The sequence below is a fragment of the Pomacea canaliculata genome, linkage group LG5 (assembly GCF_003073045.1).
Source record: "Pomacea canaliculata isolate SZHN2017 linkage group LG5, ASM307304v1, whole genome shotgun sequence".
Lineage (NCBI taxonomy): Eukaryota > Metazoa > Mollusca > Gastropoda > Architaenioglossa > Ampullariidae > Pomacea > Pomacea canaliculata.
The window spans coordinates 9227214-9241313 of NC_037594.1; the positions used below are offsets into that span (position 1 = coordinate 9227214).

General features: G+C 36.5%; 1 protein-coding gene across 3 annotated transcripts in view; it reads left to right on the forward strand.

The window, feature by feature from the left end:
• The window catches only part of LOC112564486 (plexin domain-containing protein 2-like), a 32094-nt gene extending 25017 nt beyond the window's left edge, over positions 1-7077 (forward strand). For all 3 annotated transcript variants that reach the window (XM_025239334.1, XM_025239335.1, XM_025239336.1), the window contains one exon: positions 280-7077. In XM_025239334.1, coding sequence (XP_025095119.1) covers positions 280-378 — 99 coding nt within the window. In that variant the 3' untranslated portion in view covers positions 379-7077. The remainder of the gene's footprint in view (positions 1-279) is intronic.
• The last annotated feature ends 7023 nt before the right edge of the window (positions 7078-14100 follow it).

Genomic DNA, 14100 nt, shown 5'->3' on the forward strand with positions numbered 1-14100 from the left:
GGTGTCATTTTTGCTGTTGAACATGATTTTACTTTCATGAGTCTGTCATCTTATTCTTGGAATTCTGTGCTGCTGCCTACAAGTAGATGCCGCGAGTAAAGTTTTTGTTTATGATTTTACTTTCTGCTAAAGTGATTGGATTGGAAGTGGTACAGTAGGACTTAAGGGGTTAAGTAAATCAGGGTTGGTTTGTTTTTTTGGTTTTTTGGGGTTTTTTTTTTTTGCATACTCCTTTTAGTGCTTGTACTTCCTCATCATATCATTCTCCTGTCATTGTAGCACCGACCCAGCCAGATGAAAGCCAGGATATCCAACATGAAGTTCTGGAAGAGAAGCACACCCAATGGTACTAAATACCAAGTGGAGACGGAAGCCTAGGACATCTCAGGGAAAGTCCTTCAGCCTTCAGTATTCTCCCTCCGCAACAGCAGGCTCAAGCCTCCCACAAATCTTTGGGTCTGCTCATGATCATTGTGACTATACTCCTTTGATGGCCTGTGTGTGTGTGTGTTTTGGAAACCTGATGAGAAGTGAGCTTTTGTTCTACATATGACACTGGAGCAAAAACTGGTCAAAAACTCAGTTTTGGGGTTGGAAAATAATTGGCTCTTCTTTGTATGTTGTCTTGCCATTACAGAGCTCTTGTTAAAACATTATGTCATCAACTTTCTGTCTTATTCTGCATTCTTTTTCTTTCCCATTCCTCTTGCTTTGATGTTTTATGTCTGATTAAGCAAGAACTCATCAAAGAGTGTCACATACCCAGCAAAGAATGTAAATATATTATTACAGGCTCTGGTATTAAATCCGGTCAGCAAAATAATGTTTCACTTCTGTTATGTTTTTCACTCCTAGTGCTGACTTATTGACTTGTATGTCTGTCTGGCTCATTCATGTTAATTGTTCTCACAGACTCAAGGATATCTCATGGGGTTATCAAAAATGCTGTTTTTGAGTGATGGTACATATGCTTTGAGGATGTTTAAAATAAAGTTTTTAATGAAAAGTTACATTAATCAAACCAACTGGAAATGTCCATTATTTGTTAAATGTATTTGGAGTTTCAGTGTTGGAGATTCTAATCTCATGACATTTTGTGATGATCTGATTAGCTTGGAATTTCTCACCATTTCAGTATGATCCAATATATGCTGACTTTTGAATTTCAGTTTTGTTTGCATACTGTCAACTCAGTTGGCATTTCTAGTTTGTCAATGTTGAGCTAAACTTCACAAAGATTTGAAACTACCTATCAAAACATTATTTATTAGTTAACTGGAACAATGCTTATGCCTTTATTGACTTATTGTTGTGCACTTTAAATAAGCACAAACTGATCTTATTGATTTGCCCAGCCAACCATTCTATTATTGGGTTAGCAGAAAGGGCAGCACAGGGCTTGTTGCCTTGTCTTCCCAAGCATGTGTCTTTAAATTCCAGAAGATGGACAGACCCTATTGGCACTTTTCTAGGAAAAGGAGAGGTCACTGTCTATAACCCCTGCCTACATCTGTGGCAGTGTTTTTCAGTAGGTTTAAAGATGGGACTACATTAGGCAGCTTGTTATGAGAAGCATGATACTCTTCTTTGTTTCAGTACATAACTGAACAGTTATTTGCAGGCCAAGCATTGGTGCATAATTTGAAGTTGACATTCCACACTCTGTTGGTATACATCACTGAATGAGCTTCCATGCTAATGGTGCTTTGGAAGCTGGTTGTGTGTCTATCTGTTCTGGGTTTATGTATTGAATTTATTCTTTCTTTTGTTTGCTGTTATGAAACCTCAGTCCTGCTGCATCCTTATATTTGCCCTGTTAAACGAAGCTGGGATCAAAACTTAAAGATTACCGTCAGCTCATGTTTCACATTCATACTCCATGTAAATATTGAAAAGCAAAAAGTGTTTGTCATGTTTGAATTGTATATGAAGACTACTGTGATACAAGGCCACACTTACTGTCATTTGCACCCAGCTGGTTGCTCATGATAGCTACATGAACTTTTTTTTCTCTCACTTTAAGCCAGCTTGATCATAGCTGCTATTCTGTGGACCACATCAGAGATGTATATTTTTGTCGTGTTTCCTTCACAGAACTTTGCAGTCACACCTTCCCTTTTCTGTGTCGTCATAGTCTAAGTGTATCCTGTATGCTGACCAAGAAAAGGCACTAACATATCATTCCAAGCAAGCATGCCAGTTTTCTCCCTCTCTCATTTCTGTGTCCATGCACACAATCACACTCTTTCTCTCTCTCTCTCACACACACACAAAATTCCATACATGCAGGCACTTGTACATCGTTTTTATCCATTTTATAACACCTATGTGTGCTGCCTTGTGGCAAGTGTAAACAGTGATGTTCATAATTTTTTTTTTAAAAGGCAAAAAAAAAAACAATTCTTGATGCTTAAGTTCTAAATCAGAAGCTACAATGGCAAATTGAGAGTACATATGTATGTTCAGGGAATCTTGTGATAAAATGCCTGAGCTATGTTTTTTGTGCTATAAGCTGTATATGTTTTAGTGTGTACTTAACTCATTGGTTGTGTGACTTTGACATTCATGTTGCATGAATTTTAAAATTTCAACAAATCATAAAAATAAACACCACTGAAAGACAAATCGTAATTGTAATCGAAGTTCATAGTAAGCAGAAATAAACTGTTTATTCATCATCAAATTAGTTATATCCAAAGGTATTTCCAAAAAATACTGTTAAGCATATGGTTATACAAAATATAGAATTATAATCACTGTGCTGTCTAATCCCATTGATTTTTAACAGTCACAGACTATATAGAAATAAATAACTTTATAAAATTTTGAAAATTGTCACCATAATCTTGCCTTCATTTTACCCTTCTTTTTTTTTTTTAAAGGAAATCCAAATTTTCCTATCAGTGTCTTCTATTTATGCATTCAGAGATGTAACTCCAAAAAAATGTTTAACTATTTGAATGATCAGATTTTGTCTTTTTTTGAAGTAAAAATTATTAAGTATGATACATATGCATTTGTGGCCTTTTATGTTTACTTGAAGAAGACACTACATTTATTTATAGACTACGCTGTGAACAGGTTCATCATAGACATGCATATGTGCAGTAGATTTCTTTTTAAATTAGTGATTTTCTGTTCCACGTATTACAAGAATACGTTGCTTTGGGAACCCCTGTTCTCTACATCCATTAAAAGTGGCCATGTTCATTGTATTTGCTGCCCATCATGAAACTGAACTTTTGTATTCCTGGAATTGGGTTAGCAAAAACTACTCTGACACACAGTTGTACTGTTGACAGTAGCTCGATACTGCTACAAGCTGGTTCTAAAAGATTGTGGTCATACATTTCATGAGTACATTTTATAAGACACATATTTTAGCTTGTGTGGTAACTCTTCTCCAGCACAACTCAGACCCATGCCTGAGAGACTGAGCTTGGAGGAAGTATGGAAGTGCATAAAGGATGCAGTTAAAGTTTAAGACAGATCGCTATAGAGGGAAACAGTTTACTTTTGGTTTGCATGTTACTTTTTGGCCTGATAATTTTTCCCTCTTGATTTCATGTGCAGCAAAACTGGCTTGGAAGAAATCAACACCCTTTCTAGAAAAAAAAAGTAGAAACAGATTCTGGTTGTTACATTATGCCAAATGGACTCATCATGGCATTGTGGACACACTATATATGTAGGAACAATTTGTCCGGATATGTTGATACAATTTTAACGACTCTTTCTCTCATTGCACATCTTTTTGTTAATAACTGTGATGTCATGTTCTTTGCAGATTAAAAAGACTAGTGTGAATCAACTTGTGTGCACACTTAACAACCCTTTTAGAATAAACCAGCCTAATTTTAGTGAGTGCCATGCTCTTTTTTTACAAAATGTTGAAGGACATTCAAGAAGAATGCAGCAAAATGTTCCATGACTTGTATATTCTTGAGATCTCCAAATTGTATCCTATTATTGAATTCTTGATACCTTTCCTTGCAGTGTTGCCTTCATGCAATATGCTCTGCTAACTTGAAGCTGTTGCCAAAAGCAAAACAACAGCAGATGACTTTCCTCTGTTCACCATAAAAGTCAATGCATAATGACCAATAAATCCTGCTCATTGGTAAGATCTGATTGAGAGATCTTTCATGCTACATTTATCAAGGAGGCTTTTAAATGGCACCAAACTCTTCATTTTACTTTGGTTGGAAAGATCTGTAGATGAAGATGCACATTTGTAAATAATACATATGGTTTAAATACTTGTGATCCAAATTGTAATTTATACATTTTATTATTTTGTATTCTAATAGCTTAATTATTTCTTTGTGCGTGTAAGCAAAATATTTCCAGCCCAGCGTTTTTTTAAATTGAATACATAGAGCTGATTGTAAGAGTTCACTTGTAATTTGAAACATGGCTGAAGGGAACAGAACGCAAAACATCTGGTGTGGATAAGAACTAGTTTGCAAATCTTCATCATATCTAATTATATGCATAAAAGTGCCCAAAGCTTTCAGAGGAAAAATGGGCCTTGTACGAACATTTTTTGAAATGGAGAAGAAACTGCTCCCACTCATGCAACTTAGTTCAGGACCAGATAAGTATGCCATATGAAAATAATGTAATAACTTGATTACTGTCAAATTTTTTTGTGTGTGACTAAAATGCAGGTTATTGATAATTTTTCAGCGGTGGAGTTTATGTGGCCTTTTTTTTTTAAGATGACTTGTCATTATGGGATTTGTTTTGGGATTCATTATGGGATTTGTTTATTTTTACAATTATTGTACCTGTTGTGTCCTAGTTTTTGGAGCAACTATGTATTGCTTTAGGCTGCCAGTTTTCGCTTACATGTGCTAAACAAGTTCTTTTTTTGTACCCTTTCTCCTTGCTTAATCCCATTCCAGCTGTCTTTTTTTATTTTGTTTAATTGGTTCTTGGAATTTTATTACTATTTTGCTTGCATTTGTTTTTGGCTTATTCTCTTCCAGGTTTAGTGCAATTCTACCCATAATGGTATTCTATTACAGGGTTTTTTTTTTAATCAGAAGACGTAAACAGATTACAGTGTGTGTAAGCTCCATATGATAATGGACTGGAAAATTAACATTATTTTTGTGATCCTAGATAACTAAGTTTCAAATTACCCAGTAGTCATTAACCTGCTTCTCAGGCATCCATTGTTTTCCATGAAAGGTGTTAATGTAGAAAATATTTTTTTAAAAGCCATTCATGTATGCAATACAGGAAAGAGAAGTTTTTGTAATCAGTTCTTTTCTACTCCATTCTGCTTGCCTATATTGAATTTGTATGAACAGATTCTATAAACTGCATTGTTAGTGCCATGTATAGGACTTCGATCAACTGGGAGAGGGATGAAGGTTATTTAATTATTATTGAATATTATTTTGTATTAATTGTTGAGAGTTGACTAATTTAGTGTAGCAAAGATTGATTTTTAGTTTTGAATCATAGCAAAATGTTCAGCTTTTTATTACATTTTGTATTGCATTGTTGTAGTTTCATGTTGAAATCCGGATGTGTTGGGACATTGTTTACCACTTTCAAAAGTATTTCAGATTTTCTATTATTTTTGGATTTGTTCAAAATGTTGTGCTTGTAAAAGGTTGCATATCAGTTTTTACAAAATGTTTCAAAGAGATTTATAAATAAAATTGCATAAAAATTCGACTTAAAATTATTTGCAAAATAAAAATGAAATAATGTCATTCAGGGTCAGTTTAAAATATATGTTTGTTTTATAAGGCTTCTTAATATACTGAAACAGCTGGATGGCAAGAATGAATGATGAAATAATGAATAAAGGGGTTTAATAAAAATATAGAATAAAGACATCTTCCTGCCTCTTTAGAAACTTCATTGAATGAAATTTTCAGTGAAGCAGATATTGAATCTGAAAGATTCGTTAATTATTTATAAGATTAATATTGACTTGATGTAAAAGCTTTTTCAAATAAATATCAGTTAAGATTACATATTTTTCAAACTTCTCACTGATAGATTGCATGTTGATATTTTTGACAGTGTTTTTAATTTTTCAAAGTAATGCACATTCAGGTCACATATGGTTTATCTCCTTACCATTTGCTTTGTTGGGGTTGAGGGGGAGCTTTTTCTTTCCATGGTCATTTTGACTATATTCTGTGTTAAATAAAAATTAATCAAATCCCCATGTTGACATGAATTTCTGTTCCTTAGGGTTGATTAAATTACATCCATTATTCTATTGGATATGGACAACTACAGGGAATATCAATATGCTGATCCTATAGACTTGCATTTACAGATCTATTTTTGATGGTATAAATCAGATAATGGGCTTTCCTCTGCCCCAGTAAATGTTAGGTTTTTGGGCAGATGACTAAAGATGCGTGGTAGACTGGCTGGAATATAACTCAGATCTGAAATCCAGGAACTCAGGAGAAGTTGGTTTTCTAGTTTATGATAGTCACAGTTTTCATTTTGATTTGATGCCCTTTTTCTTATGGATTGCTGTGTGGTTCAGGACTCTCCCTGCCAACTCCCCACACCAAAAAAAAAAAAAAAGCAAAACACACTAGGAAAAAAAAAAATTAAATGTATGAACTATCTGTAAACAAGAATTTATTATCACTCATGACCTCACAAAATTTAATATGAGCGTTTGGTGATATAAGGTATTTAGCATATCAAATATGGAAGCAGTTGATTGGATGGGAAAAAAGTGTTGGTGGCAGCGTGATTATGAAAATTGAAAGTGGTTATGTGGGTATGGGGCGATAGGCAAGAAGGCCAATGGCATGTGATCTTGTGGGTGCAAGACAATGGCATGTGATCTTGTGGATGTGGATGCAGGACAATGGCACATGATCTGAAGTGGATGCAAGACAAAGGCATGTGATCTTGCAGATAGGGGGAAATGCTGACCAGAGGCATTGTCTATATTAGGAGATAGAGTGACATGGGATTGTTGAATATATGGGATAGTGATAGTGGTGCATGGGTGTCGGACATTGCAAACATTGTCCTAAGACAATTTTGTTGCAGGTTTGTCAAAACAGTAAAACAAAATTGAAACCTGGTTGTTTTTGTTCTTTTTTAATCATCCTGGTAGACATGTATATCTCTGTGATGTCACTGATGCATCACACTTGGAGTGTTTATATATGACAGCAAGTGTGTGTATGCTTAAGGTTAGTTTGAAGGTTGTAATAAAAAATAAATCAGATTTTGCTTCAGTGGCTGATACCTTATTTTTGCCGCTAATGCTTGTGATTTTGTGTAGATGTGTTTCTCTGATCCGCTTCTTTAAACCCTGTATGGTTCAAAACCTCTGAGGGGGAGTCCTTCATTAATCCAAGGCAAATATTCACCAATCGGAACAAATAATTTTGGAATTCTTCTCTTCTTGTGGCTGTGCACTTGTTCGCTTTTCAATGAGTCAAGAAACTCTTATAATATTCTGTCTTTTCTAACTTGTAGCAGTGTTGTACTCCATCATTGCTAATATCATGCATTAATTTTCCCTCTGATTTTCTTATGTTGGAATCTTGTACATGATTTTTTTTGTGTGCATGCATGTGTGTGAGAGAGAGCGTGCACATATACATTTGTGAATGAGTACTTTCAAGTCCATGCTTTTGTAATCAGGTGTAAATTTGTAGCAACATTTTCTAACCATGTTGTTAAGTACATTTTTACCCAGCTTTCCTTGCTATATCAAGAGCTCATATTTTTCTCTGCTGTGGAATAGCATGTAGCCTGTGTAACCAAACTAAAAGCTAGCAGCACACTCTTTCTTTGCTGAGTTTTCTGCCATGCATCAGCCTCAAGAAAGTGGTAGCCGGTGAATTATGCCCATTTAAAAGTGTCAAGCATGCTCATCCTCAGAGAATAAGTTGCCATACCAACAGGTTAATTTGAGGAATCCTTATTTTTTAACTCCAATTTCGGTTTGCACTGTTTCAGCAGATCTTTTTCATTTTCTCGGTCTTGTTTGTGGGTGTGTGCACACAGTCAGGCACACACTATGTATGCACATTTGCTTAAGCAGATTTCCTATATACCCTATCTCATGGCTTTTATGTCCTTAAAGGGTTTCATTCCCTTTTAAAGGTGTCCATTATCCTGTCATTTTTAATTGATTCCCCTTATCAACAAGACCAGTTTGAAGATCTTTGAAAACTTGAAAAAATATGCTCTAGGAAAATTGCAGCAGCTAACCACTGCATAATACTTTATGATATAACAAAGCCTCTTACTAGACACAGAACACAGGAATTGCTGGATAGTTCTTGCTTCTATGCTTTGTGGGTTTCTTTAAATAGGATGTGTGATAAAGAGAACACTTCCTCTTGATTGCTTCCGTTGTTCATGGAAGAGAAATTGTGTCCTGTTGCCAGTATTAACATGGCAACATTTTAGATGATGACTCTTGCGACACTATTTGTTTTCTGTTTTTTTCTTCATTGGTCTGTTCTTTAACTTCTTTTCAAGTAAACCAAACAACTTTGAACCCTTTAAAAAATGTGTCCATCTCTAAGTTCCGAGGGTGAAGGGAGAGTATGCTGTACTTCTATGCTGTAAAAGGGAACTCAACAGACATGGTGATACTTAGCATGACTTGCTCTGCTTCCCCCTAACAAAAGCTGTTCTTGGATTTTTATTCATTCATATTTGTTGACCGGCACCTGTCGTTGGGGGATAGCACTTTGATAGGGATAGCTGACAGGGCCGCCACTCTTGTCTATTGTGGGCAGTAGTGAGCAGGTCCTGTACAGGCAGTTCTTTCTCTGGCCACTGCGGCATCAACTACCTTCCAAGGTGACTTGAAGGATGGTCTTCGACAAAGTATTGTGCTGAGTCACATGACCAAAGAAGACCAGCTTACGCCGCCTGACTGTTGCAGCAGTCTTACTGAATTATATACTCTGCTGCTGACATCGCATGAAATCAAACACACTATATCCCCTCTACTTTCAGAAGTAGGAAAGGAAACAGAACTCTTAATATCATCATTACCATCACTGCACTACCAACACATCACTACTGCCGCCACTACATCACCCCTACCATGTTTCTACCACACCACAACTACTAGCACCACGGTCTTGTGAAAACCTAGTAGGAAGTTAAATGGGCTAGGTTTGGATTTTACCAAAAAAGTTACTCTGTATGAGTGTACTCCAAGGGTGGGGAACATTTGGCTGTTAATTCCTGCGAAGTCATTTGGCCAGGCCCTGATAAGGTGGAGTTGCATACCCTGATGTCTGAGACAGACTGACCATTCTGGCATTGGTCTGTCCATGCTCATAAAGACAGTTCATTAATATGTGCATATATCTCTGTATATCAAATGCACAATAAGCAGAGGATGACAAGTCACATGTGACTATCAGAGCTATGTGAGCGTTGCTCTATCAGTCTGTTCACTACCAGCGAAATGCGATTACCACACAACAGTAATGAACTTTGTCTTAATGCACATGAGAAAACATACAAAAATGATCGCTTCATCCCAGACAACAGGGCTCACCACACCAAACCATGCTATACCCTAGTGAAAAAAGACCTACTTTACTCTGGCAGACAAAGTTTGAACGAATATGTGATCATGTCAGATTAAAAAAATTAGGGTATATAAGATAAGGAAAAAACACTTAAATGGTGACGGTTGATTCTTAAATCTCTTGAAACAAATTAATTTCCAGCACCTCCTGAGAAATTCTCAGTTGCAATAGTGCTGCGCCACAAAGCAAGCCTTGGTAAGTGTTCTACGAGGTAAATTCATCTGACATTATGATGTCTAACATCTGACATTATGATGTCTAAACTCAAGTATTTCTCAATTTTTGCTGGAAATATTTTTTTACCTAGGAGTGTTCTAATATTTTGACTTTTAATATCTAAAACCAACAGTTACAGGACATCAACTCTTGAAGTCAATGTATAAGGCCATCATATTCTTTCAAACACCATTTGGTCAGTCTAGCAATATAATTTTTCACATCACATTTAAGTGGTTTTAATTTTTTTTTTCATGGACATGTCAGTGAATGCTTAATGAAATTATACTTGTTAGCTTTTCTTGTTAATTGTATATTTTGCAGGCAGGTGTTCTCTTGAAAGGTTGACCATGACTAGCATCAGTCTTCTGGTTTTGTTGGTAGTTCTGAGCGGTCTGAGACTCCAGCTTACAAATGCTGCCCCTGGTTTTTCTGACAGGTAGCAACTCCACAGATATGAACACTTATGTGCCATGATAGTGTGGTCACTAGTCAACCATCATTTGTGTAAAGAGAAATGACACAATAAAATAAAAAAAGGCGACCCCCAAATAAAATCCAAAAACCACCAAAAGATCTAAATACCCTCCAAAAAGGATAAATACTGTTTATTTCAACGTCCCTAAAAGAAGTGTTATAATTGGTCTCTTCTATTGTCTATGTTAGTTTTACAATTAACTGATTAGCCATTAAAGGTGGTAATATCTTTTTACTCCACTTTAAGGAAGCTTATGTCAGTTACCCCCTGAACTCTACAAGGGTCTGCGTTTTCCTTTTGCTATACCTAACTGAGGAAGGTTAATCTCATCAATAGAACTCAGTTAAATTGTCTCTACCACCCTCACCCAGGAAAATGTAACACAACCACCCAACTTTTCCCACTAAAGTGTGCCAACCATGTGTTTTATGTAGGTACATTCTCTCTCCCTAAAAAATAGTGCTCAACCGTGTGAGAAAACTCATTACTTCTTGATGCTTAGGTACATTAAATACATAAAGGTGTGCTGCATGTAATGTACATCATCTGCCAGACTTGGAAATGTACAATATTTCAGATTATAAATCTTAGTTTTCTCTTGACAGGAGGCAAAAGCTGGATCTGCGTGATGAGGATGGCAGTGAGACAAGTCTTTTAGATAAAGAAAAAATTCGGGAAAAGCTAGAGCAAGATGGCAGTGTGACATTTACATCTAATGGCATTTTTGTACAAGTGACCAAAGATGACGATTATGTGAGCAATGTGTCACAGGATAATGAAAACCTACCACTTGATACACGTAAGCTGTTTATTCCTTGCATATGGTCTTACGGGTTTGACATGTATGGGTGCAACATGTCACTAGATGAGGATTTAGATGAATACATTAATGGACAAACATGAGCATTAATTTTATTCTTCGCTTGTGATCTTTCAAAGTCTTATGTTTTCGAGATTTGGATCAAACAATTAAAGCTGCATTTATTTGGATTTTTATATTTCTTTCTTAGCACACTTTATTCTTTTATTTAGGTGACGCAGGAGCTACAGTATACTCCCTCATTCTCATGGGTCCCTCGTGAGTTTTTTCCTTTGTTCTCATTTAATTATACAGAATGTTGAGGAATTGTGATTGCATTATTAAGCTCTCCATAGTTGCAAAGTGGTCGCCCTGGCAGAAAGAAACTATCAAAAAAGAAAGAAACCATAAAAAAAAACAAGAAACTCGCTCTTGCTTGATTGGTCAAAAGCATCCTTTACTCAAGAATTCATGCATGTACACATGCATATCCACACTGATGAGCAACTCAGTAATTGTATTGCATTTAGAAGCCAGGTAAGGAGGTGGATGTTGACAAATGGCGTTTGAGGGTTTGCATGCTAAGGCAATGCAATGCACAGTTGATGATGATCTGAGATAAGTTTGGAAAGGAGGTAATCCAGTGGAAAGAATTCATTCTTTATCTTCTTGGTGAGAGGTGACTGTGACGAGGGTCTATAGATGTCTAGCTAATACACATATATATGTCAAAACATGAATGGGTCTACCTACACACTCACACCTGACAATTGCACATTCTTTCAACAAAGAACCATTGCCTGCATGAGGCACACCTGTTCACACTCGCGTACTGTCACACAGTCTTGAAAGATCTTACAGTTCATCATAAATTCCAGTCATCAATGACTACTCACAGCTTTGAACCATAGTACTCCAGAATTGTCCTTCGACAGGTGGTCAAACTTAATCCCGAATAACACCAAGAACACATATACACTACAACAAGGTGGGCTCTAAGCTCGTGGTGGCCCTTGGCAGAGTAAGAATGGGTGGCCCCTTCACCCGCCGATGTCAGTAAAAGCAAGTGGTGGCCTGTGATAGTCTAATGAACGTTATATAATAACTACATATATAGCTTACTGCTCCGACTCTAGCAACATTAGTAAATGCAGAGGACTAATTAACAGAGACTCAGAATTGCTCCCGATAAAAATAAAACCTGTAACTCGATTCTACACTGTGCTATAATTAACAATATATATATATCCATTCATACGTCTTTCATTTTATATCAGTGTTTTGAAAAAAATATAATAATACATGAATGAGTCCTCTTACGTTCACGAAGTCCCGAAATTCTTTCTAGGATACATATAACCATGCAAAAGCACTTGACAGAACAAATCTGGATTTAAAAAAAATTGTACAAGTATAAATATTTAAATGTACTAACCAAAATCAAAATTGTGTAACTGTTTTACCTTTATATTAGTTCCCTTTCGTCTAGCTAAGGATGAGTCCCAGGATTAATTTCTTCCATAACTTATGCTTGTTTGTTTTTGTTTCAGTAAGCCCAGTGCACGTAAAACCCTTGACTTTTGAACAGATTATGAATCTTCTGACCGCCATTTCCAATTAAACAGTCAATATGGCTGCACATCATTGCCAAGAATCAACAGTCAAAGCACTCTAACAAATATTGTGTGTATGCTGTCTTTATTTTTTTTTAAATGTGCATTGGTACAGTTTACCCTCCAGTTTAAGTATTGTTTTGTAAATCACAGATTTGACTACAGACTGTCTGCCTTGTTTCAGACATGTTGTACATGCCGAAGTATGCTATAATCTGGTCATTGACAAAACAAGGCATTTATAGTGTTCACCAATATAGTGAATCCTTTATCTCATCCTTACTTGTATGCCTTGTACTGTCAGTTTAAAGTCTTGAGAAAAAGAATTGCTTTTAAAAATCAAATCGCCTGCGTAGTGAGTGGTATGTGGGAAAAGTGTAAATTGGAATTTTATGGAGTTTATGGATGCTGTGTTTACAGGACTGTGTTACCAAGCTGTGAATAATTGCATCAACAAAATGATTGCATCTTATCACTGATGACTAGACACAAAAACATTCTTTATCATCAATTTTAAGGTGGGATGAGGGTTGGTTTCTTTATAATGTGTTTTATCGAACAGACTGTGTGAGCACATGCTGTACATACAGCTGTAGAGGACTTTACGTGTACCTCATCTCAGTCTCTTTTTTTCCTTCAAGGTTTCAGTCCCATTGAAAGTGGCTATCATCCTACTATTTTTCATTGATTTCCCTCCTCAACAACATAAGTTTGAAAATACTTGGAAAAAAACATGTTCTAGGAAAAATGCAGCAGCTAATCACAGAGAATACTTTGTGATACAGCAAAGCCTCTTTACTAGCCTGTTAACATACAGGAATAGCAACAAACTTCCTCTCTTCTTTTATTACACATCCAAAGCAGAGAGGAAGGAACTTTCGTGCTTCCTTAGTTCATGGAAGAAAAATAATTGTTATGTCCTGTTGCCAGTATGCACATGGAAACATTGAAGGTCATTAGCTAACCTCACTTTTATTGGGTCCAGTCCATCCCACCCTTGCTGCCTTTCCCAACCCTCTATGGAGTCATGTACCCATTCCTGCCAGCTGGGTCGACTAACAAGTGAGCTGAGCTACACGAGTATCGAACCTGTGCGCCCCTCAGTTTGGAATGGAGGGAGAGTATACTGTACTGCCCTAAGGGAACATACAACTGACAATTTGACATGGTGAGACTTAGCATGTGATGACTTGCTATGCTCCCCGTTAACAAAAGCTGTTGTTGGTTGTCAGCGGTCTTACTGTATTATACTGTGATGCTGATATCACGTAAACCACAACACACTAGGGAAGGAAACAGAACTAATAGTATCATTACCATCACCACACTACCAACACATCCTCACTGCTGTCACCACCACAGCACACCACCAATACTGCCATGTCTCTGCCACCACACTACATCTACTAGCACCACGATTCTATG